General features: G+C 34.1%; 1 protein-coding gene across 1 annotated transcript in view; it reads right to left on the bottom strand.

Moving 5' to 3' along the window:
* Positions 1-964: 964 nt before the first annotated feature.
* The window catches only part of PPM1A (protein phosphatase, Mg2+/Mn2+ dependent 1A), a 42,578-nt gene continuing 15,979 nt past the window's right edge, over positions 965-27,563 (bottom strand). The window contains exons 2-6 of the mRNA XM_081229433.1: positions 11,016-11,869; positions 8,535-8,652; positions 4,270-4,378; positions 2,802-2,859; positions 965-1,861 (exon numbers count right to left, since the gene is read on the bottom strand). Coding sequence (XP_081085559.1) covers positions 1,832-1,861; positions 2,802-2,859; positions 4,270-4,378; positions 8,535-8,652; positions 11,016-11,849 — 1,149 coding nt within the window. The 5' untranslated portion in view covers positions 11,850-11,869 and the 3' untranslated portion in view covers positions 965-1,831. The remainder of the gene's footprint in view (positions 1,862-2,801; positions 2,860-4,269; positions 4,379-8,534; positions 8,653-11,015; positions 11,870-27,563) is intronic.

Here is a 27,563-nt window from a genome sequence, read left to right as displayed (position 1 = left end):
TCATGCCGGATTAAGATATAAATTAAATACAATTAAGTTACATTTAATCATCTCCCAAATAAGAGGGATAATGAAAAGATTTTGCTGGTACATAACTACTTAAGTCTGAGATATTTCACATTACTCTTCCCAATACTCCCCTAACTTTACATTAGTTTTAAGGCTATATATACAAATACGTATATTTCCAAGTTAGGGAAAAAACAAATATAACAAAATTATACTACCTTTTATACAGTTTTGATTTTGTATTCAGTGTTGTATTTATATCTTACATTTTAATAGTTTTCTAGTGGGGAATCTGCTTACTGAATGATTAAATTACATGGTGATTAAATACAATATTCAACCTAAAGAGACAAAAATACAGAAGGGCACAGAACAGTAGAGTCTTTTCAATGAGACAGATTTTAAAACTTACTTTCACATGCTTAATCAGAGGAATTTAAGCCTAAATTAAATTAGGTTATTTTTATATCTACAATTCTTTAAGCTTTTGAAAGTTATTTTTAAAGGCCGACAGCTAAATATTATCAACATGCTATATTTCAAATCACTAAATACATCTTAACTACTTGGATTCTAAAGACATGGGCTAATTAAAAATCACAGACACACACACGCACAAACACACATACACCCCTACAATAGATTGTTAGATTGTCAAGCTTTGACAATTATTTTAACTGAACAGTAGGCAAATTCAGGCTGATAACACATCTAAATGAAAAAATAAGCAGCCTGAAAGAAACCCATTTAAAAATAGATCAAGGAACAACAGAGACTTAAATCTTTTATAGTCTTTCTAATGGAAGGGAAACAGTTCCATTTATGCCTTGAGTTACAGTATTTTCCAATTAAAAGAGACTAACATCTTTCCCCATGAGAAAAATTCTCATTTACAATGGTATGGTGCTTTAAAATAAGGGCGGAGTAAAGGAGGAATTACACATACATGATTAAATTTCTTGTTTGTTAAATCAAGCTTTATTGATAAAATGGAATTCATAATATCTTACTAGGAACAGCAGCAGGCCCAGCCAATCATGATAGCAAAAATGTGGCAGTCTCCTACTATTTGTAGGAAGCTGCTGCTTATCAATTAGTAATTAAATGTAAGGACTTGTAAAAGAGATGCAAAGAATCAAGGCATTTTAGCCCCAAGATTGATATTCTTATGAATATACTGTATTACCTGCAATACTCATGGCAACAAGGAGAGAACCTAAAAGACAGTTAAATGAAGGGACCAGCTTTATCGACAATGCCAATCCCACTGCCAAAAACATTAAACTAGTTTTCAATTAACTCCCTGGATATTCAGCTTTGTAAGATTTTGGAATAATTCTCCATAATCACGTGCACATTTGAGCGTCTAGCTGACATGGCTGCTGCTCTCCCTGTCCCAACCCCAAGTCCAAACACAGCATGACTTGAAAGGGCTATATATCTGTTGCGTCACACAACAAGCCAAACATTTCTTATAACTTTGATAGTGATTTAAAGCAATCCATAATTAAATATGAGCATTTTATACAAGGACAATTATACTTTACAAAAAACAAAATCATACAACAAAAATTGCTGGAGTCTGATTTACAACATGTATTATGGTTTGAAATCACGTTTACGTAAGTCTCAAATTTACAAAAAAAAAAAAATCAGTTCTGGGCTAGCTGTGGTACTGCTGAAGTTCTCTGGTGTAATCACTCTCACCCATGTCATACATGCCCTTCTTTAAAGTTGAAGATGGATGTTTAAAAGGTTCAAGGAAGTTGAGCTGTACTCTCCTTTGGAGGTGAAGGTAAACTCCATGGCTAGATGAGCAGTTTCACCACATATCATCAGTTGAAGTAGAGTCCTTTATAAAAGGAAACAAAGCAAAACAAGGAACTAAATTAAAACTTAGAGATGCATTATTTCCTGGGTAATGCAGAAAGGTAAGGTTTTGTAAAGCTGACCTTCAGAATATAAATGTTTTCTAAAATATATAATATGTGTACATGTGTTTATGAAATATCAGTATTTAATCTGTTCAAAGAATTGTGAACCCTTTGTTTTGTTCTGGAATAAAATATTTGAAATATGATTTTACCATGAGGTTGACCAAATGTATTTCTAAACCAATCAACTACTAAAAAGAATTTTATTTTTCTCTTCAATAAACCCAATTTATTTTTAGAACACTACCTTTACAAATTTTTATTGCATAAAAACCTCAAGTAATAAGAGATTTGAGGAAGCTTCATAATGCAATATATAAAATATTTCAGAGCCAGGCCCAAATGATTTTAAGTTACCACTTTTCTGTAATCACCATACTACAACAGAATTGTAACAGGAAACTTAATTGGAGAATGGGGCATTCTAAATGTCTTTATATAAACAGAATTCTCTAGTATTTAAATGAAATATGCACGGTTCTTGGCAAAGAATGGGCATTAATGGAGATGGGCATTCTGAAGCTGTTACAGCTGCTTACAAAACTCAGAATTAATTCAAGATTCTGAGCAGAGATATTCCCAACTTCAAAAAAACATTTAGTGGCGGAAAACTTCTGAAGTTGATTGCTTGGAGAGGCTTTAAAAAACCAGAATAATTAAAAGGGACTTTCTTCTTTTTTGAGTTAAATGATTATATCCTCAAGCACTAGGACTGTGGTGCTGGCAGAGTTCAGAGCAATCAGTCAGGGGTGTGTGTAAGAGAATGGGTGCAATGAACAGCTCTGCAAAAACAGGTAGGAAGGATATGCATTTAGAGTAGAGGGGAAGGGAAAGCAGAGGGAGCTAAATGCCACTTACAGTGTCATCATTTTTGTATGGATTCAGTCTATTGTAAACGGCTTCAATAACATTCCGCCTAAATTTAGAAAAAAAATGCAGAAAGTTAGTTCTTCAGAGCACAAAACTGCTTAGTAACTCATAGCCAGGTGTTCATTAAAATGTCAAAGATAATCATACACTTAAATTATTTTAGTTCTATTTCTTACTGTCAATAAGTGAGCCATACTTTAAGATATTTGGGCCCCACTGTTAAAGTAGCGGTGAATTTATTCTAGAATGTAACACCCTACTAATGGAATTAATAGAAGACTAAAAGTCATGGCTTGGGAAAAAAATCAGTCTATATGGGCTACTTCCATTTGAACTGGCATTTAGTGGTTGTGAGTCAGAAATGACAATGCAGTTCTTAAGATATATTAATATATTCTGGTTAAGAGCTGAATGTTGTGAAGTAGAAATAACTTCAATCTGTTATGGTAAAATAATTTAGATATTTTACACTTAAATTTCTTCTTTTCATAATGCCCCTTTAAAAAAGCTCTATTAAAACTGAAATGTCAAATATGACATTTCTCTGGCAAGTCTAGGAATTACTTTTTGTATAATATTTTATTAAAAATAAGAAATCAGTAGTGGTATTTATAAGTTATAAGCCTCCCTACTTACAAAACTGATCTGAAGCAATTTTATAGACAGTCATTTCACAGAAGATCATATTGGAAGAAACAATTTCCAAAAAACAAAACCTTCAAACAGGAAGTTTTACAATTACATGAAATGATTAAAGAACATAGCTACACTTACAGATCAAGTGGAGGATCAAGGAAATTAGTCAATATATTTTTGTAGGTCAATTACATGGATATCTGAGGTGAAAATGTTTTAAGCCTTAAAGTCTCTACTGTAATTTATAAAGATGTAAGCTTAGTATCTAACACATATTAGCACACAGTTCTAGGAACTAAAGTGAAAAGAGAAAAAAAGCAAGAAATGCATCTACCTATCTTCCCTTACACCAAAACCCAACCAACCAGCATCAACAACCAAAAACACTAGGAAAATCAGAGATACAGAAAAATGGCCCAGATGGAAGAAGAGAAAAACGCTCATCCATGGGGTGTTCAGTTATCCAGGGATTAAGAAAATCCAATGATAACAGTAGGAATAATAATGACACTTAGAATCTTGTAGTACTATGTAATTTACTTTAAAAATTTCTTTCACTGTATTATCTCATTTATGCTATGAGGCAATCAGTGTAATCCAAGCCTCCACTGAAGACAGCCTTCAGTGTAATTAGTTACAATGATATTCTGATACCTATGCTAAGTAAGCACCATATATCATTAATACTGAAAAACACCGAACCACAGGTTAAACATTTTGAAGTCACTTTAGAAATTAGGTAAATATACATTTGATCAACGGACACCTAACATTTTCACGTACAGAGATAGATGGTAAGAGTATGCAGAATATAACTTACTTGCTTGCCAATTCACCCCCTGGTGGGAGGCTGGGGATGTTCTCACTCGCTAATGTACGCATCACATGGACTAAGTCAGGGACGCCTTCCCCCTGCTTCTTTATGATTTCTGGGAATCAGAAGTACTTTTTTTGTAAGTGTTATCCAAATTTAATAATTTAAAAAACTGAAACAAAGATAACTTAGATTTTTAAAGATGGCATTTACCACATCTGAGATTTTCTAAACTATATAAAAAAATAAAAATCAAATTGACCTTTGAAAATTGATGACAAAGGGATGTACAAAATCATACAAGAGATACAATACTTTCCAGATTAACTTCAAAGAATGAAAATAAACAAGATAAAAATGTGAAAAATTTCATATTAAAATCAATGTATTACCATAATCAGGGGTATGTGTGTACAAATGAGGATATTCCTCTTAAGATGCCAACTAATTACATCTGAGGAGATTAACTCCTCTCTTTAGACTGGAAACATGTTTCCTGAACTTTGCCCTGAAAATACAGTACACAGATTTTTTTTAAAAAAATAAACAATTTCAAGATTTGAAAAAAGAAAAAAAAAACCTTTAAGTATGGGGGATTTACTGATTATATACTAACCCAAATCATATTTACATATGTTTATATTTGCAAAATGATACTTAAGTAGCATGTGCAGAATAGGTCATGTACTTGAACACCACTCTCAGCTTAACTTTTGTCTAAAGTATCTTTAAGCAATAAATAGATATATATCATTTCCTTAGTTGATTACTTGAACAAAGCCTACAGAATAGAAAAAGGCTAAATTTCAGGACAAAATTTTTAAAAAGAAAAAATCTGATAAACCATACAACTGTATTTAAAATTGTTAATTTCAAAACATTCAGTTATTAAATGGATAGAGTGATATGATCGGCAGTGTTGCCATGCAGATGCATGTTGTTATTCATACCACAAAATACCAACCATTATGCACAGACAACTTAAAGAGCTCTCAAACTATTCACTTTAAGGACAGGAAGCCTTTACCTGGAGTTTCAGCATATTTATTCTAAACGTAAGATCATGCCAAGGGTATTTGTAAGTTATATGTTCAATTTTTTGTTTTCCATTATTTACACTAAGAAATTTTCTTTGTCATCATTGTAGATCATTCTAGTTCTCAATTTGTAAATACCTTTGAAAATAACAATGCATGTAAAGACCTTTCATCCTTTGATCAAGTTTCAAAATATTAATTCATCATTAAAGCCACATATTAAAAGAAAGACATTGCTACCCATACTTCTTTAAATGGCTCAAACTGTCCTTTGAGGATTAAGGCCAAATTTTACCATCTTTTAGTTTTTTCTTTTTTTCTTTTTTTTAAACCAGTCTTTAATCTGAACAAAAAGCAAGGATCTCAGATTTGGTTTGCCAAGTTCCTTTATTGTATAATCTTTAACATCTAGTATATTTATTCTACATGATTCTAATGCTGGAAATTTGCTGTACAAAAATAAAGGAATTTGATGTTGACCTAAACTGCACAATTTCACAATCTAAAGCTGTAATACACTTAACATACAGTCTCTGCTAAGCCAATACAATTATTGGATAGATAACTAGATACAATATAAATGAACACTGATGATAAATTCAATCAATGATGGTTTCAGGTGTAAAAACATTACCTTGAATCATCTATATTTGATGTTTCATACATCTCCTTTGTTAAAATATAAAAATTAGGATATTTTAATTGTGAAGAAAATTACAGGAAGACAAATTCTTTAAAAAAATAATATAAGACTTTAAAAACAGTTATCTCCTATTCCACATGGGACAATACACTTAAACTATCTGACCATTAATACTACACTAGCCTTGCTTCTTTCTGTTTTAAAAAATAAAGAAAAAGAAATTTTAAGAAATATTCCTTTAATTGCTCTTGAACTATACATTTTAATTAGAATTGTAAAAAGACTGAATGCTTTTATTAAGGAGTATATGTATAGAATATCTATGTTCCACATATTCATGTATAAACATATTCTGCCCCCCCACCCTCCACCAAGTCTGAGGGATTCTATCAGTTATCTCCAAATTAGCAACTTTAAAGCTTGGGCAGTCAGTAGCAAACAAAAATACATACATGACACAAGTATCCTCTTAAATCGGTAGAAGGACCACAACCTTAAGTGGTATGGTTTAAATTATGAGCTGAATCTTTTCACAACCCTAGAGAGTCAAGTATTTAGAATGTCATAGGAGGAGAGCTAAAAAGCCTTTGTCCTTTTCTGTGGTGTGGACAGAGAAGCCAAAAGTATTCAAAGCAAATAAAATGAGGTTTAATAGGTCACAGCAATTTAGTGAAGGCATGTATTTAAAGAAAGAAAAAAAGAAAAAGGTATTCAGTGCCTGTTTTGGAAGCTGATTGCAGTATTTATCACTTTTTAAGACATATAACAACTTTTACAATGCAAATAGTTACATTCTTTCTATGTTTTTAAATATAGTAGTGGTTTTAGTTACTGTAATATTTAACTAGATGCAGTCTCATCAAATCTACCTCAGTAAATAATACTGTACTTAATTTATGACATAATAATCTCCAGTTGAACAGTACAAGTATAACAACACTTCAACATACCAAAAATATTGAGTATTAATGTAAAGTCTGTTCAGGTGGCAATTCTTGCTTGATAATAAGCAATATAAAACTTAATATTGTAACATAAATTACTTATCTAAAGCAATTATTTAGAATTGCATCAAAAACTTAAAAGAGTGCACACTAAAGAGAAAAAATAGCAATTCATTTCTAAAACTTGACCCCATTTCATAGTAAATAAAAATTATTTCTTTAAATTGGTAAGAAAACATGTACACTCAGGTTAAAGTGCCAATAAATTAAATATCAACATATCCCAATACATATTCTTCTTCAGGTTTCATATTTTTCCACTAACCAGCAGTTTGAACCAATGTGCTATGACTTGGTAGCATTCTAAATATTTTATCTCACTGATAACTTATATTGAAATGAATCACTTAAAGCAAAAAATTTCCAAGACCCTTGGAAACAGTGAGGAAACAAACTCACTGAATAGTACGCCCAGTGAATGAAATACTAAATACTATATACACACACTAGATATATCACTATCAAGTAGGGGAGAGAAATAAAAACAAAATAGCAGCTCCAGACAGTACTGAAAAATCAAAACCAACCATGATTCTAATATCAGACTAATTATAATTGGTATCAAACAGCAAAAAGGGAGAAAACAAAATTAAAGTGCATATTAATTTTAATAATGCAGGCACAGCAGGATATAATAGTGTATAGTGTATCAATGTTTACATGCTATTAAATGTCTTTAATGTGCAAAGTAATGACATTAGGAGCCAAAAATGCATTTTAACACTATATTGGCATGTCAAATTTTTCTGCTTAAAGAAACTGCATAATCTACATGCTTAATTGCATATATGCAGTAAACTGGAATTCTCTGGGGAGACTTAATAGTTATGGCAAATAGTAGCTGCATCAATGATCATTTAAAAGTTTTTCAAATATTTAAAGGCATTACACTTGAGTTACAAATACCTTTCTAATTGTCTCAAAGTAATTTGCAGAATTATGACAAATACACTTCTGTAATTCCCAACTTATTTCTTGATTTTATCCAGCATTTATATTTCTGCCAGGTAGAGATATATGCCAGGTATGTCTTCTGTTCAGGTTTACGTTGTCTAGGTGAGGCAGTTTATGGCTTAGGCAAGAAGCTTTGGAACAGTTTAAAATAAATTTTTAAAAGCTGTGGCACATGAAAGTTGTTAATAACCAGGCTATGATCTTCAAGTTATTTTTTTAAAAGTCCCAAAGGTCTTAAATTCATACACACAGTTTTACACAAAAAGATGGTATTCAAATTATCACCATCATTAAAAATCTGTTTATAATTAAATAAACCACAAATTAGACTTTCCTGGCATAAAATTATTCATGCCAATGAATTCATCAAGAATTTGAAAGCACACAACACTTTAGCCTTTTTAAACAAATATATCCTGAACAGAATGTACTGGGCCATCCGAGTTGCTATTTCTAATATAACTGTGATAGGACAATAACAAATATCTAAACAGCTACTACAGAAATGCCCTTTCCCACTTTTGTACACTAAATGTCAAAGGCATGTAAAGATCTAAAAGCTAAAATGTTAAAGTTTGATTATGTTGAGGTTTTTCTTTAATAAAGCTACTTATTTTTTGTTAAATGATCCACCTTCTACTCTGCTTTCCAGGTACTTGTCCAACTCTGCCTCCTTCTTCACTGCTTCTGGCGATACTTTGGGTGCATTTGGAAAACAGATCAATATCACACTCATGTTGTCTCGACTTCCCTGGGAAGAAAAAAGTTTGAGAAAATATTTTGTTTTCTTTCTGCTCTTCAAAGCTTTGAGAACCTTTACAGTCATGCCAATTATACTTGCTCTAGTGAAAACATATATTGTTCTTAAGGAGAGAAAAATATATATGCACATGTGGAGGGGCACCCCCCAATACATATATTGTACATATGGTATACAGAATAACCAATACTCCAAAAGACAGGAGAGAAACACTACAGAGATTAAAAAAATGATAGTTGCAGTAGAGTTTAAAGCTCTATAAAACAAATATTTCTGAACATTTACTGGTGGCCTACTTAACATGAAGTGATACCTAACACAAATACACATACACACATACATTCATTCAATTAAACAAGATAGAAAATTCTAGTCATATTCTTTACAACATGATTTGATCTGTAGTTACACATATACTTGACAAATTTATTTTTTTGACAAATTTACATTTAAAATAAATTATGGGGCTAATTCATTTACTTCATAATAAGTAGAAATATGGAATTAGAAGTAAAACTACATATATAAAGTTTATAAACCAGCTTTTAACTTTCATAATTAAAAAAAAAAGGTTTAACTTTTAGGAAGTACATTCGTTTTTAAAGGCACCTAGATATTCAAAATGCTATAATTAAAATACTTGAATCAATTTTGGCCTCCCCCAAAATCAGATTTCCTCTTCCTATTAATAATTGGAGTTCTAACATTTTAAGTATTTAATTCCCCTATATGGGAAAATTGAAGTTATACCATTCATTTAAGCAAACAATACAAAGAATTTAATATTTAAAATATTGAGGGAAAATTGTATAAAATGAGGCAAATGATAAGATACTGAACAATTTTTAAAATAGAGCATAATGCAGAAGAGATAAAGTAGAATCTGAGTCATAATTTACTAATATCTGAATCTGACCAAGTCTCTCAAGAAAACAGCTTTTAATTTAGTTAACAAGTATTTAACTCTCAAGTGCTACAGGATAAACCTAACAAATGAATGCTACTTTGTCCCTTTTTTATACTAAAAGGGACAAAGAACATAAGCATCCTTGTTTGGTTCCCCCCAAACTCAGAAATTTAAACAATAGTGTGTACTATTAAGTTGTTGCTCTATTGATTTTTTTAAACGTATGTGTTGGATGTTACATAAACTTGATTTGTGTTGGATGTTACATAAACCTGATTTTTAATTAAGATTTTAAGTACAGCTGGCAGTTGTGTATATAAAACCACAAAGAATATTATGTTGACTTTTCTATTTCTGAGTTTTAAAAGGACATCAAATATACAGCCTCAGAAGAGTTTTATAAAATCACCATTTGTTAAACAAACAAACACAAAGAATTAGTTAATGAGCATTATTGACAAAATAGAACTGTGGTGTAAAGAACACTGCACCCAAGTCAAGGACTTGGATTCTAGTCTTAGCACTGCAACTAAAGAATTAAATTGTGTAACATTTTTAACTTTTCTAGAAAAGGGAGCAGCATGTATCAAGCACACACTGTTTGCTAAAACTAGGTACTTCATATGTATACATTAGCTCATCAACACTCTTATGAGTTAGATACTATTTTCTCCATTCAGTAGCTGAGAGAGGTGGAACAATTTGTTCAGGACTATAGAGTACAAAAGTAACAGAGGTTAAGATTTGATTCCAGGTCTGACTCTTTAAGTCCACAGAGCCTTCTCTTGCTCATCTATATACATGATCCCATTTGATCATCCCGACAACCCCATGAGACAGGGTAATAATATCTCTCTTTCTCTCTCTTTTTTAAACAATTAAAGAAACTGATTTTCCAGACAATTTAAATAGCTTACCTGAAGTCATACACAGTCTCATACCAAGTTCTTCTGACTCCATGTCCAAGGCTATTTCTATTACATCACACCAAATGATCACTAAATCCTCTGTTGGTGCTACAGATTCATTAGACCATAGTCTCAAAGTATTTCCATAAATGTACTGAGATATCACATGGTAAAAATAAAATATTAAAATTCTAAAATGCTTTTCATATATAGACACCGAGGCTTAACCCTCCCCATTTCCTTTTTTAAAACATGATACACTCTTTTTACCTTTGATAAAATTCCACAATATTATAAAGCTCAAGTAGTCATGGTTACTAAAAGACTAAACATTCAGATTATAACCCTTGCATTTTTGGTAACCGCGTAATTTATTTCTAAGAAGTATTTCCTATGTTATTTTCATAATTGATGAAAAGTATCCTGCAACTGTACCAAAAACTTATTTCTGAGTACTATAGGTTCTAAGATGATTATATACTAGAGTAGTAATTAAGATGACATAAAATCATTTCATCTAAAAAAAAAAGTCTAGCTACCTTATACAAACAGGTGTCGACTACTTCATTGCAAACTTTCTCAAGGTCATCAGTGACTTCAAGTCTGGATCTTACAAAATCACAGAGCTCTTCATTTCCCATGACATCCCAAATACCATCACATGCAAGAATAATGAACTGATCATCTTCTTCAGATCTTTCAATATCATGGACTTCAGGCTCTGGTGACACAAGCTGCTCTGTAGGACCTTTTCCATGGACACATTTGTAATCAAAGTCCCCAAGGGCCCTCGACACAGCCAGAGAGCCATTCACACGCTGAATCATTACAGAACCACCTGCATTCTGAATTCGTTCTTTTTCCAGCGGATTACTTGGTTTGTGATCTTGTGTGAAGAAGTAAACTTTCCTGTTCCTACAAAGTAAACCTCTTGAGTCTCCACAGTTAATGAAATAAGTATGTTGAGGAGAAATTAAGACACCCACAGCTGTTGACCCACTTCTATCAGCACCATGTTTCTTCTCTGACATAACTCTCATATGTTCATCAATCTCCAGAAAACCTGTTCTGATTCCATTCTTTACATTTTCCACAGAAGGTGCTCCTGTAGACCCTTTAAAATCCTGGTTATTGGTGATGTGATCTAACAAATGCTCACAGCAGTATTTGGCAACCTGAGAACCAGCATGCCCATCATACACAGCAAAGAATGACCATGTTTCAAGTCCACTTGGCAAACCGATCACAGCCGTATGTGCGTCCTCCATTTCAACTCGCCAGCCTTGCATGCTGCTTAGCCCATATCGCAACCCATTACCCTGCCCCTGGGCATTATGTTTTTCCATCTTTGGTTTGTCTAAAAATGCTCCCATTATGTCTTGATCCTCTAGGTCTGCAAAGGAAGAGAAACAGGAAAGTTAATAACTATCTTATAAACAAACTACATATCCAACAACCTTTTTAAGAGTGAAGGAAATACAAAGAAAGCTTTAAATAAGAATTCACAACTCTTGTGATAAGCACTCACTGCTGACTTGGAACCTGATGATTAACAAGGAAGAATTGGGGGAAAGGCTGATCAGGCACAGCTCAGAATGTACAACAGGCAGAGAGAACTAAAGCATCATGATAAAAGTAGCTGATCTGACACTCTCCCCAAGGAACAAGTACTTGAAATCGAAAAGAGACTTGGCAGTGGCCATCAGCTTACATGAACCATGTCAAGTGGTTAAGGATGCATTGAATATGTGAATCTCTTAGGGAATCTCAGAACTAAGTTGTATGTATATATTAATCAAGAAAAAACAAATAAATGAATTCACAGGACATACCAAAAGCCTACTAATTCAAACATCTTAGTTGAACATTCAGGATTTTCCCAAGTTTGATTCCAAATATCTAGTTTTATTCCTACTACATCAACTCTCTGAAAAAGTAGAAAAAGATCTACTCACAATGATCCAGATTTGCATGCTCCTTCCCTTAAGTCTTTCCTCCTTACTTTTAGAAATAAGTATACCCATCCTTTAATGTCTAGCTCAAATTCTACCTTTTCCATAGGTTTTTCAGTCTCTGAAAAGCCAATAAGTTATTAGATTACTGTAAGTGGTTCAGCCTCAATTTTCAAGTTGCAAAGCAATTATACATACATATAACAAAGACTGTCATATGTAGATATAACAAAATTCATCTATGGTAACCTAATCTAGTGGTAATAACACGTATCATCATATGGTACTCTATAACCATTTGGTATAAACAGAAAAGGAGATCAAAAGGTCTAGGACAGCACTGTGGACAAGCCTGAAAGCTTAGCTAATCTAATCCTTTCCCAATAATCAAAAGCTAAAACCCTTGGTCTGGAATGAGCTTACAAAAGGCAGGAAGACAGTTGGCCTTTACTTGAGTAATGGCCTAGAATGTAGAGACTTGGGGTCCAAGTGATCAAATGAGTCACAATTTAATGCAATCTGAAGGAAGGATACAATGAGATTTAATGGAGGTGAAGGCGAGATGGGAAGGAGTGGGGAAAAGTAGCCAGGTAAATCAGGATGCACTTAGGAGATTAGGGGATTGATGATGCTAGTGATGCTAAGCTCTGAGAAGAAGCTGGGAGAGAAAAGAAGAAGAAAAACAACTCAGAAAGGAAACAGTTTCCCAGCAACCTCTCCCTCCTCTATCCTACGAGGGCCAAACTAATACAGAGCAGAGAAGTCTGGTTGATTGGTATGATAAAATGATCTCCTGCCTACTTGTCTGTGTCCTATTACAATTCCACTAATGGAGGTTAAATAATGAAAACTAGCCATTATTCATTCCTTATGGTGGTATTCATCAAATTACCTTTCTGACACCAAGCTGATACACAATATGGCAAGGGTGAGTGTTCTGATTGGACAAAAGATACAATAGTAATGATACCTTGATAGCAGACAATGTTTAAGATGAATTCTAAATCACTGATAAGTGTTTTACAACTGTTACCTGAAGTCATTCTCAACAACACTCTAAAGTAGGTAATAATATTATCTTCAATTTATAGATGAACTTTAGTGTGACTAAAGAACTTGGCCAACGTCACTCATCAGACAAGTTGAGGGGAGTCAGGTCTCTAATTCAAGCCTGCCTGGCTCTAAAGCACCATTTACTACTACTGCAATGGTCTCAGTCATGCCTGTACAAAAGAATTATCTGTGGACCTTTTGAAAAGTTAAGATTAAAAAAACAAGAATTTCCACAGTACGGTTGGAACCTAGGCATCTGTGTATCTGTTGTAAAGATTAGATGGAAAGCCTAGATAGATAGGTAGATAGAAGATGATTAAGCCATGGTGAGGTTAAGTCATCTGCTGAAGGTCAACAGCAAGTTGCTTCATCTCTGTACCTCAATTCCTTTAGCTAGGCTAAAGGGGAGGTGGGAGGTGTTACAGTCAGCCCTCCATATCTTCGGGTTTCACATCCATGGATATGGAGGGCCCACCGTATTCACTGTACTATGCTGTTTTATAGAAGGGAGTTGAGCATCCACACATTCTGGTATCCATGGGGGCTCCTGGAACCAATCCCTGCGAATACTGAGGGACAACTGTACACTTAAGACACTTGATACCACCAATCTAGCATTCGTCATCTGTATAATGGGCATATATTAATACGTACCTCTGAATGTTGCTGCAAAGTTTAAATGAGGTAATGGCTGCAAAGTAGCCACACAGAGTAGAGCAAAAATGAGGAACTCAGCAAATGGAAACTATTTAATTATGACATTCCCACATACACAACACATCTAGATTCTGATATTACCTAACAGGGATCTTACTCTTCCTTTTATAGAAAAGTCCAGTAGTTATTTTCCAGAGATCGATCAATCTATCTATCTATCTATCTACAGATATATAGATATGAAACTACCAAACAAATAATTCTTTGAAGATAAACTATCTATCTATAGATATAGATATAGATATGAAACTACCAAACAAATAATTCTTTGAAGATAAACAGGGTATCCTTTCTAAAAAAAAACCCACCCCAACTTTTGAAAAATATATATTAGAAATATAAAAATGTAACAAACCAAGTCAATCATCTGATAAAATTTTAGGTCCAGCTCTACTGCAAATGCAAAAATATAGTCAAGGGCAAATAATTTTGTGTCTGGACTTTTACATACTGAAAATAGGTGATTCTGAATAATTTGTAGAAGCCTGGTGAAGCAGCCAACTATAGCTACAAAATACAGCAGATAAGTTATATAAAAATAATAGTTATCAGAAATTATTTACTTATAAATACTATGACATAGTACTTATAAGTATGTCATACTTATAAATACTATGACATACTATAAGTAAATTTTTACTTTTTAAGAATATAGTCATTTTCCATAAGTGGACTACTAAAGAATATTTTATTTAGTCAAGTTATTAAATTGGCATGTATCTACAAACAGTAAATCCCAAGGCGATTCAGTTTGCCCATGAAAGTTTAAGTTAGTTTCTGAGAGAAATTCTAGTTCTCACCTAGTGTTAAATCTACTCTGAGCACATGCTGGGTCTCATCACAACACTAGCATTATCAGATGATCTGAACATTTCAATACAAAGTACTATGACAATCATAAGACTGAATTCATCTTTGATATAATCAGAAAATTTGGTGACCATTTTTGTCTTTTAAAACCAACCAAACTCCCAAATTGAAAAATCCTAAGGCTGAGTCAGGAAGTATTCATTAAAGTTCAGCCACTGCCTTTTATTAAGTAAAACCGATCTCACAATCATAACGAAGAGTCTTGAACCTGATCATTTGGTTTAATCCACTCAGAATTATCCCAAGTTAAAAAAAAAGCTCTATATATTCATTCCACTGTTAAGATCCCTAAAGCACCATATTAGCCATGAAGCGAGTTATTAAACTGACAATTTTGGCAGAGTCCTTTAGTAAAAAATTGAAGACTAAAACACTACAGACTATAGTATAATACAGAACGCCCCGGTGCTCCATTAACAGAGGACAAAATAGACAATGTAAACAATGTTGAGAAAATTATATTCCCTTAGTAATTGATACCAGAATTCTTCTTACAGCAAGCCCTACTTTTTCTGAGAAACACTACTTTGATCAGATATGTAAGTAAGGGGGTAAGGATCAAAAGATATACTCACATAACAAAAGATCACTGCTAAACAAGCATTTGAAGGAGGGTAGATGCTGCTAACTGAAGGACCTTTGTTTGATGAGCACTGAGATAGGTTTGATTATAAAAACTGGGGGGAAAATCTGGACTAGACCTCCATAAGAAATAAGAAATCTAAAAGTTGGGGGAAATCCAGAGGGAAAAAACTATATAGCAAGAGAGACTTGAAGCTTCTTAGGGGAGAAGGGAAAAAATGGAATACCAGTTAGCAGCACTGGTAGCAGTGTATAACATGGCAACACTGAAGTCGTTTGCAGTGAGGAGTGAACTCTCTACTACTACCAAACCTTTGGTATACCCTACATTGCCCACTAATGCTTATGTATGAATAGACTGTCAAAGATGAGCACAAATGGTCAGCTGACCTCTGGAATGCACACTTACTGAACAATAGAATACTAAGCAATTTATTGCATAGATGGGGTTCAGAGAAGAAGCACAAAGTCCTTGTGGCCACATCTCTCTGAAAAGGATAATCTAGGCTACGTAAACTACTTTTAACTTCCCAAGCTATGAAACATGGTAATTCATAAATTATATTTTGTAATCCAAGGCAACCATCTCAAAGTTATCTACGGTAATGATACATAAGCACATGAACAAAATTTTACACAATTTGAGGAGAAAAGATCAATCTTGGGTAATTTTTCTCCCATTTGGAGTCTGAAATTTCTAATCATTACAAAGATAATCACACATTTATATTTACAAATTTGATTTTGATAACTTGTATAAATAATCAGAGCCAAAATGTAGAAATAATCTGTCTAAACCTATTTTACAAATGAGAAGGTACAGAGAAACAGAATGACTTGCCCAAGGTCAAAAAGCTAGTTGAGCACTAAGCCTGAGAAAAGGACCTAGGGGGCTTCCCTGGTGGCGCAGTGGTTGAGAGTGCGCCTGCCGATGCAGGGGACACGGGTTCGTGCCCCGATCCGGGAGGATCGCACATGCCGGGGAGTGGCTGGGCCCGTGAGCCATGGCCGCTGAGCCTGCGCATCCGGAGCCTGTGCTCCGCAACAGGAGAGGCCACAGCGGTGAGAGGCCCGCGTACTGAGGAAAAAAAAAAGAAGAAGAAAGAAAAGGACCTAGGTTTCTGGACTAACACTCTAACTCTCCTACACAAGCCATCCTGTATATCTGCAAATGAAGTAATGGAAATCTAAAAATGTAGGTTTTTAAAAAGACAACACACAAGGCAGACAGGCATGGAAGATGGTCACCGAAGAAAGCAGAAACTTCTTTTAGTGTCATTTCTTCCTCTGCCTACTCTACATAATTTGTCTTCTAAACTACCAAAGTAAATGACCAAAAAAAGAGGAGGAAGGAAAGGTAAAGAGAAAAGCAAGGAAGAAAAGCAAGAAATCCAACTTTTATTTTTTGTCCGAGACTGACAGAAAACAACAGTGAACTAACTGCAATTTCTGGCTATGCCAATTTCAAATACACGAGCTAAATAAAATATAATAATGAGCAAAGAAAACTAAGAGGATGTATTTTTAAAGATTCAGAAATTAAAGGTGGCGATTGGGGGTGGGTGGGTGAGCTCAGTATTCATTAGCTCCAAACTAGAAAACACCCATCAATTTATGAGATGACACTGAATGAATGAAACAACTGCAAGCTGTCAACCAAAGCAAAAACAAAAAAAGCAAACAAACCACTCTGAAAGTAGGTTCATGGAAACGAAAAACAATTACTGAACTAAAATTTTCAAAAGAGACAATGAATAGCCAAATAGATACCACAGTTAAAACAATAAACAAAACAATAAATGAGATCACTTTGAGGAATTCTTTTAGAACTCAGGTCTTTCCTCATCTTGATTCCAAACATACAAACCCACCCATGTTGGTACCCATCCTATCCTCATACCTTTCTGTTATAACAGAGTACTTTCTGTCCTCTCACTTAAGTTAAATCCCTCTGTTAGAGCTTTGGAGCCCATGCTTCAAAGGAATCTTACACGACTTATATGTCTTCCCAGGAATAATAACATTATTATCCTCTTTCACTCCTTTATATTTAACCTCCCCCTTTCTATTGGAGTACAACTTTTAAAGACACTCAAATGTCATCCATTAAAAATAAGTCTTTAGGTGACTCATTCCCCTCTAGCTACCTCCTGCCTCTTTCTTTCCTCTACAGTTCAAAGTCTTTTAAAAAAAAGTGTTGATGCTGCAAACTGTTGTCTGGCCATTCCATCAAAACAAGCTCCTCCAAGTTTAATCCAGTGGACATTTTAGCCTTTGTCTGACTGACTGCTCAGAGCAGCATTCAACACAATACTCCTTGAAACACTCTTCCCATTGGCTTTTCAAGATGCTACACACTCCTAGCTTTCCTCCTACCCTAGCTTTTCCATCCTTGTCTTATTTGCAGGCCCATCCTCATCTCTCAAGCCATTAAATATTAGCATTCAAGGCTTAGACCTAGGCCCTCTTCTCACTCTATGCTAGCTCCCAAGGTACTCTTTCATATCTTTTTCCTTTTTTTTTTTCTTTCATGGCTTTTGCCAGTGAATGGCACCATCATTCATCAAAGTGAATAGAAACCAAGGACATATCTTTGATACCTCTTTCTACTCTATCTCCCATCAGTCCAACATCAAGTTCCATGGATTCTACTTCTTAAGTATTCTCAAATCTGCCCAGTTTTTTCTCTAACACCATAGTCTTCAAGCTACCATCATCTTTCAATGCATTATTCTATACCAGCCTATTTTGTCTCTTCACATGCATGCTGGCCTCCCTCCAATTCATTCTACAAACTGCAACCTTAGTAAACTTTTCAAAATACAAATTTCAGTGATCATTTTGTAATCTACAGAAATATCAAGTCACTATGTTGTGCACCAGCAACTAACATAGTGTTGTAGATCAATTATACTTCAAAGAAAACAAAAAACCCAAAAAACAAAAAACAAACTCATAGAAAAAGAGATCAGATTTGTGGTTACCAGGGGTGGTGGGAAAGGGAATTATATGGATGAAGGAAGTTAAATGGTACAACCTTAACAGTTACAAGATAAATAAGTACTAGGGATGTAAGGTACAATGTGACTAATATAGTTAACACTGCTGTATGTTATATTTATGTTTTTAAGATAGTAAATCCTAAGAGTTCTCATCACAAGAAAAAAATTTTTTTTTCTCTTTTTTTTTTGTACCTACATGAGATGATGGATGTTCAACTAAGTTTACTGTGGTAATCATTTCATGATATATGTAGGTCAAATCATTATGCTGTATACCTTAAACTTACACAGTGCTGTATGTCAATTATATCTCAATAAAACCAGAAGAAAAAAGATAATATAAATTTCACTGTATCACTTCTATACTAAAAGTCATTCAATGGCTTTCCTCTCTTTGGGGGGATAATGAACTGCTTAATATGGCTCACATGAAAGCCCTGAGTAGTCAGGTGCCCATCAACCTTCTCCAGACTTACCTTACTTCATAATGCGCCGCCCCAATAACGTTCTCTACTCCAACCATAAGGGCTTTCTTACAGTACCTAGTACTTGTCATGTCCCCTTCCTCCAAATAACATAAACAAATGCCACTTCTTCTATAAAAAGCTATTCCTTCCTCTCTTACTCTAGCCAATTCATACTCATTCTTCAGATTATTAACTCAAGTATCAGGTCTTCAGGAGAGCCTCCTTTGAACACTCTGGATTCCCCTAGCACAGCAGACCTTCGATAAACACTTGCTGAACGAATTAGCTCAAAAGAAAAAGCAGGTGCAAATAATAAAAATTTGGTAACAGAATGAGTACACCCAGGGAATAAATATAAACATAAAAAAATAAGACTTTCTGATGGAGAAAACAGAGAAGCTATAATCAAAGAAATAAATTTTTCCCTCAGTAGAAGTCTTTAAACTTACAAAGCTCGCTGAATATCTAGGAGGATTAATTGCTAAAAACCCACCCCTATTTACCCACAACTGAAGAAATTCAAGGAAAAGAAAAAAAAAAAACTATAAGCTTCTAGGAAAATCTTGGGTAATCTTCAAAGGAAAGAGTATCAAATTAATATCAGCCATTGCCAACTGTAAAACTGAATCCTAAAGTAGAGAATAAACAGTTCTAAGAGTTAAAGTTAATTACATATCATCCAAACTATTATTCATGTGTATAGGGGGAAAGACATTTTAAGATATATAAGGACTCAAAAAAAAAAGATATATAAGGACTCAAAGCATATACTCATACTTCATGGAAAATTCAAGAAAAAATTCCAAACAAGCAAACATCTATTATGTTTTATTATTATTATTATTATTATTATTTTTAGGTACGCGGGCCTCTCACTGTTGTGGCCTCTCCCGTTGCGGAGCACAGGCTCCGGACGCGCAGGCTCAGCGGCCATGGCTCACAGGCCCAGCCGCTCCGCGGCATGTGGGATCTTCCCAGACCGGGGCAAGAACCAGTGTCCCCTGCATCACCAGGCGGACTCTCAACCACTGCGCCACCAGGGAAGCCCCCTATTATGTTTTAAAACTATTAAGTTCATCTCTAAGACTTGTCATTAGTTTAACTTTTTAATAACATTACAGAAAAAGAAGCTTCTTAAAAATACTGATCTAGAAAAACAAAATCCCAATATATAAAGTAAAAGAACTTGGGAAGTGGCCCAACTATCCAATTTAACACTAGGGAGACACTCTCATGTCTTTAGAATTATTCTCACATCAACAGCAAAGCACATATAAATCAAAAAACAAACAAAAAATCATAAGACTAAACTTAAAAGTTACATATCTATCCAATATGAGACTTTGGACAAGTCCTTTAGCTTAATATCTAACTTTCCTTACTGATAAATAATCAACCTTGATTAATTAACAAGGTAATTGTTCTGAGAAATGTATAAGAAATTAAGTGAGAAGATTAAAGTTTTAGGAATACCTACATAAATGGCATTAGTAAATTAATACTTTAGTCTAAAATCATGCTAATGAATTCCCATTTAAAAACTTATTCTCAATACCAAGATGAAGATTATGAGATAAATAAGATTATTTTACTACAGAAAAGTCAACTTTTAAAGAAGGAAAAAAGAAAAAAGCAGCTACCAACTAAGACTACAAATTGGTAGCCTGAATTTGACCTTCACATATATTGTTAGTTCCTCTCCCCAAGCAACATGCATTCTCCAGAGTCCCCACTACTCCTTACTGACCATATCTAGACCATTTCATCCACTTTCCCACCATGGCATCTGAGTTTGCATCATTTGGTAAAGAGGACAATACCTGTGATTGTAACAGCATACAATCCATGAGGATTTACTCTAATCTGATCTTTCACTAATGTGGCAACCTCATCCCGAAGTAGCAATACCTGTAGTAGACTGAATAATGGCTCCCAAAGACATCAGGCCTTAATCACATAAACATTACCTCATTTGGAAAAAAGAGGTCTGTGTAGATGTGATTAACTTAAGAAACTTCTGATTGGGGAGGTTGGTGGAGAATATCTGGGGTTATACTGGGGTCTCTAAATGCAATCACAAGTGTCATTATAGAGGCAGAAGAAAATCTGACACACACAGAGAAGGTGATGTGAAGAGAGAGCAGAGAGAGATCTGAAGATGCTGGCCTTGAAGATGACAGTGATGTGGCTACAATCCAAAGAATGATGACAGCCACCAGAAGCTGGAAAAGGAAGGGAATGCATTTTTCCCCTAAAGCCTCCAGATTGAGCACATTCCTGCAGGCTCAATGAAACTGATTTTGGACTTGTGACCTCCAGAACTGTAAGAAAGTAAGTGTGTATGAAAAATCAGAAACTAGAATATAAAAAGTATTAACAGAGCTAAGGAATGTAATTTAAGAGATAAAACATTATTGTATTATTTTAAATAACATGAAAAGCAATAAAGAACTTACAGAAAACAATTTACAAGAAGTAAAAACCAAAATAAGAAAAATCATCCAGTATGCAGATAGTAAGAATAAAGAGGTAAAAGTGAGTAGATTAAAGACACACACACTGTAGACTCAACAGTTTATTAGTACACTGTAAAATGAAAATCAAATAATGGAAGAGAAATTAAACCTCAAAGAAAGAAGAAATCAATCCTAAACTGAGAGAAAATTTGAACTTGATGATTCAAGGCATTCATCAAGTACTAGATAATTTTAGTAGAAACAGACCAATACCACAGCATAATCTGGTGAAGATAATGAATTTCAAGAATATAAGAATTTAGGGGAGGGATAAATTGAAAGCTTGGGATGAACACACACACACTACTAAATATAGATAACCAACAAGGACCTACTGTGTAGCATAGGGAACTCTACTCAATATTCTGTGATAACCTATATGAGAAAAGAATCTAAAAAAGAATGACTATATGTATATGTATAACTGAATCACTCTGCTGTACACCTGAAACTAACACAACATTATAAATCAACTATACTCCAATAAAATTAAAATATTTTAAAAAATGAAAAAGAAAAAAGAATATGAGAATTTAGACAAATAAAACATGCCAAAAAATAAAAACAAAAACAAACCAGGCTGGCCTCAAACTTATTTGCAATGTCAGATGATAGGCAATAATGAACTAATACCTATAAATGTTGACGGTAAAGGGGTATATTCCAAGAAATCTAGACCCAGCAAAGTTGGCATTTATTATGAAGATAATAGAAAGATATTATCAAATATGCCAGCACTAAAAAAATATATCATACATGTACCATTTCTGAAAAATCTGTTTAAAGACAGATTAATGCTATCAAGACATTAATCAAAACAAGAAACTCAATAGTGGAGACATCCTAGTATATAGGGCTTTGGGGTGGGCAAAATATACTAAGCAAATATAACCAAAAAGAAACCAAGGGTTGCAATTTTAATATCAGACAAAGGCAAGCATAAGGAATAAAGCAATAACGAGGATGGGTATCTTTTTATAATTGATGAGGGTGTTGTCTAAAATTATAATTTAACTTACAAATTTTATGTGCTAAGTAACTATTTTTATGCCAGATAATTATAGCAAACCTATCAAAAACACTATATGCTGAAATCAAAACTATGTATTGTGTTCAAACACACTTAAAAACACTAATTAAAACTCAAACATTTATTGGATTGTATATTGAAAAACAAAAGCTTTATAGCTTTTCCTAATACACTCCCACCGATCTCACCCTGGGGACCAAATAAAAGAAAGAAAAAGAAAGGAAACAAATGATACCATATTATCTGACTTTAATACAACAAACAGTAGATACTGGTAACAATAAAGAAAACTTCAAACATCTAGAAATTGCTTTAAAAGGCATGCTTCTAATCAACTTTGCATTGACTTTGTATATTTTTACAATTACAAAATATTTAGAAACAATAAGAAAAATCTCATATCAAATTCTATGAGATGTAACCAAATCTTATTCATGGAAACTCATACTTTCTTAGTAAAAAAGTGAAGGCCAGTATACTAAATATTCAATTCAAGAAGTAAAAACAACAACCACACACATAGAAACAAAACCTAAGGAAAGCTGAAGGAATATGTTATGAAAAATTAAGGTAAATATGATAATTACATGAGAGAAAAATGATTAAAATAGATAAACCACTAGTTAGCCTAATTGAGAAAAACTACAATTCAAATTTAGAAACCAAACAGGCTAAACTCACCTCACAGGTAGGTGTTTTTTGTTTTGTTTTTTATAAAACATACTGTATAATTCTTTGTCAATAAATATGAAAATATGAAGGAAATTAACAATGCTCTAGGAAAACAAATTACCAGTTTTCTTTTTCCCCCCAAGAAGTGATGGAATAAAGACCAGTAACTCTGGAACAAAATGAGAAAGTTATCAAAGAACTATCTTTAGAAAAAGCTCCAGGGCTCACAAGAAACAAAAAACAAAAAGGCTGAAGAACAATTCGAGGTTAAAGACCGAAAAAATATGACAACCAAGTGGAATGTGTGATTGTGCGCTGGCTTATATGTATTTGTGTGAGCAAAGAGAATATGCATGTGTGCACACAGAGGGAAAAAAGAGTTTATAAAAAAATGTGGCAAAATGTTAACAACTTATCATTTGGTAAATATGGAAGTTCACTGTATTCTTTTTTTAAATATTTTCTGTAAGTCTGAATTGTTTTCAAAATAAAGTTATTAAAAATAAAAGTGCATCAGGTAAGACAATTTCACAACCAAGATGTTTTAAGCCTTAAAAGAACATGTAACTCCCAAATTACCTAAACTACCTAAAGAACAGAGAAAAAAACTTACCACTTTTTATAAACATACACAATCCTGACATAAAATTTGACAAAGATAGCACTAAAAAAATAAAACTATAGTCCAAACACATTCATTAATACAGATGCAAAAAACCCCAAGTAAAATAGAACCATATATTACGGAATAAAGACAAGTAACGCTAGTTACTTACAAGTTACCAAGTAGGGTACATTTTAGGAATTTAAATACATTTGGCAACCCATTAATATAAGTCACCTCTTTAAAAGTTAAAAGGAGAAAAACCATATGATCGTCTCTGCATAGGCTATGATATGATAATACATATTTCAAGCCAGAAAGGAAGCATAGTGATTAGAACAATTCCCAAGAAAGAAACAAGAACAAGGATACCTGCTCATACCTCTATTATTTAGCAATGTCTAGAAATACTGATCAATGCAGTCACATTAAAAAAAAAAGCATAAAATTATGAGATCAGATTATTACTTGCAGATAACGACTATGTGATGGCAAACTCAAAATCTAAAACACTGTTAGAAGAAAAAGTTCAAGAAGGTTATGTGACTAAAGAAAATCATATAAGAAAACTATTAATAATAATCATTTAGAAAATAAATAAAAATGTCAACAAAGGTATATCTGAATAATTAACAAGAAATATTCATGACCTTTAAGAGCCTCAGAATACAAGACATTCTTTTTTCTGAGATAGGAAAATTCAATATTGTAAAGACATTTTTCATCCCTTTATTAATAATAAATTCAATATAATCACAACTGGGTCTTTTTGTTCCCAGACCTTGATGAAATGATTCCAAAATTCATATGAAAGATTAAATGTATGAGAACAGCCAAAACATTCTTAAAAACATGAGAATTTGCCATACCTAATATTAAAACAATTTCAAATTATGGTATTTAAGAGGGAATACTGGGCTTCCCTGGTGGCGCAGTGGTTGAGAGTCCGCTTGCTGATACAGGGGACACGGGTTCATGCCCCGGTCTGGGAGGATCCCACATGCGTGGAGCGACTGGGCCTGTGAGCCATGGCCGCTGAGCCTGCACATCTGGAGCCTGTGCTCTGCAACAGGGGAGGCCACAACAGTGAGAGGCCCCCCCCCCAAAAAAAGAGGGAATACTACTGCAGGATAAACTGATCAGTGGAATAGAGCCAAGACTCCAGAAAGAGAGCTGCAGGAACAAAAATTCAATAATTGGTGTCAGAACGGCTGGCCTATTTCACTCCTGCCCTCCCATGGAGGAAAGCTGAATCCCTATCGTGGATCTTAAAAAAACACCAGGTGATTAAAGATTTAAGTTTGAAATACTAACAATAAAATCATACAAGTACATCTAGGCAAATATTTCTATAATCTTATGGTAGGAAAGGACTTTCTAAGTATGACACAATGGCAAAAAGGAAAATACTGACCGACTCCAAAGGAAAAAAAAGTAACTCCAGAGAAATAAAACTTCTGCACTATAAAACAAAGCTCATAAGCCTGAAAGGCAAATATATATGATAAAGTTAATATTCCCAAAATAACAAAAGTCTTACAAGACAACAAAATGAACACTTTAAAGGAGAAGAAACGGACAAAGAACACGAACAGACAATGAAATTCATAAAAGAATGCAAGTGGCCAATAAATATATGGAGCAATGATGAATCTCACTAGCCATTAAAAATAAACTTATTTTTCACACATTACTTTATCAAAGATCAAAAATTTATAACGTCCACTATTGGCAAAGGAGTAAAAAAAAATATACTTCTCGTACGTAGGAGAGCAAACTGGGACCTTTCTGAAGGCTATGTATGATATATAATACATTAATTTTAAATGATGACTTCCATTAAAATGGTTTTGTATATTCACACTTTGAAGTGTTCCTCTGTTCCAAATGTATTTTTAAAATACATTACTATAAAACAGAAAATTAAGAAGACCAAGCCACCTGCTAAAGATAAACTCCTGAAATACAAAGCACTTGGTGAAACTGAAACTGTGACTCTCCTGGGCTCAAGTAACAGAGATGCACAGAAGTCCACATCCTGTAGGGATAGTAACAGAACTAAAAATGCCCCCATGCAAGGCTGGGTTAGAAACCAGTCTCACTGAAACGAATGCCTGTGGCGGAGGGGCTCTCTTGCTTGTAAAAGGAGGAGGGAAAAGCTACTTACTAGCCATTGCCAGGGAATTTAGTTTAAATGAAATTACGTGCTCCTTCAACAGAAGCACACACCTTCTTTAAGTCTGTATTTCTTGGAGAGATAAGCCTGATCCTGATGTTATCAAGAATCGGGAACCAAGCCTCTAATATAAGACATGGTTTCAGACTGGGCACCCCAGAGCCAAGGTAAAGGTGCATGCAAAAAAACACTGGATAAGAAGGGTGAAAAGAAAGAAAACAAAAAAATTCTATCTAATATGAAACCAAACTCCAAAACACACCAGGACAACTAAACTAAGATGGACAGCCAACAAACATCAAAAATTGTAGGAATTCCATCTAGAAGAAAAAATAGCAATCAGAAAATAACTTAAAATGTGTATGTTTAGGATCCTTCCAAAGCTAAAAAGAACAACAGACAAGAAGGGGGTAAAAGGATAATAGCAGGGCTTCCCTGGTGGCGCAGTGGTTGAGAGTCTGCCTGTCAGTGCAGGGGACGCGGGTTCGAGCCCTGGTCCAGGAAGATCCCACATGTCGCGGAGCAACTAGGCCTGTGAGCCACAACTACTGAGCCTGCTCGTCTGGAGCCTGTGCCCCGCAACGAGAGGCCATAACAGTGAAAGGCCCGCGCACCGCGATGAAGAGTGGCCCCCGCCTGCCGCAACTAGAGAAAGCCCTCGGACAGAAATGAAGACCCAACACAGCCATAAATAAATAAATAAATTTATATTTTTAAAAAAAGGATAATAGCAGAAGTCAAACCAGAATAGGTGGCAATGAGTGAGTGGGAGAGAGAGAGAACCTGAACATAAGAAAGTATTCACTGAGAAATAAAAGCAACCGAGGCCACATAAAGTAGCTGAACAAAGTCAAAGTGTGAATTAGTAAATTGGAAAATGTACCTAGGAACTGCCTAGAACAAAACACAGAGATTAAGAAGGATTACTAAAAAAGCAATATTCGAAGATATATAAGGCTAAGGAATTTCCTAGAACTGAACTTCAGATCAACAATCTATTTCAAAGAGTGCCTACAGATAACACAACATACACATACCTAGGCATACCATGGGAATGTGTTCAGAACATCAAGTATGGTAAAACAAACAAATAACAAATACTAACATTTATATCATACTTGAAATATGCAGGGCTCTAAATGCTTTACATCTATTAATGCAATCATCACAACAACCCCTATAATACAGATACTATTTCATTACCTCTGTTGAGAACTTGCCCAAGGTCACACAGTAAATAGTGGTGACAGGATACGGAAAAGGAATCTTTTTAAAAACTACCAGAGGAAAAAATTACATACAAAGGCATAACAATTAGGTAGAGACCAGACTTCTCGGAGTTCCAAGTTTGCCAAGTTTCATAATACAATGAAATAATATCTGGAGGGTGCTGATAGGAAGTGGGGAAAAAAACTATTAATCAAGAATTTTTATTTGCAAAAAAAA

Source organism: Mesoplodon bidens (assembly GCF_964165515.1).
Source record: "Mesoplodon bidens genome assembly, chromosome: 3".
Lineage (NCBI taxonomy): Eukaryota > Metazoa > Chordata > Mammalia > Artiodactyla > Ziphiidae > Mesoplodon > Mesoplodon bidens.
This window is presented reverse-complemented; position numbering and strand designations above follow the sequence as displayed.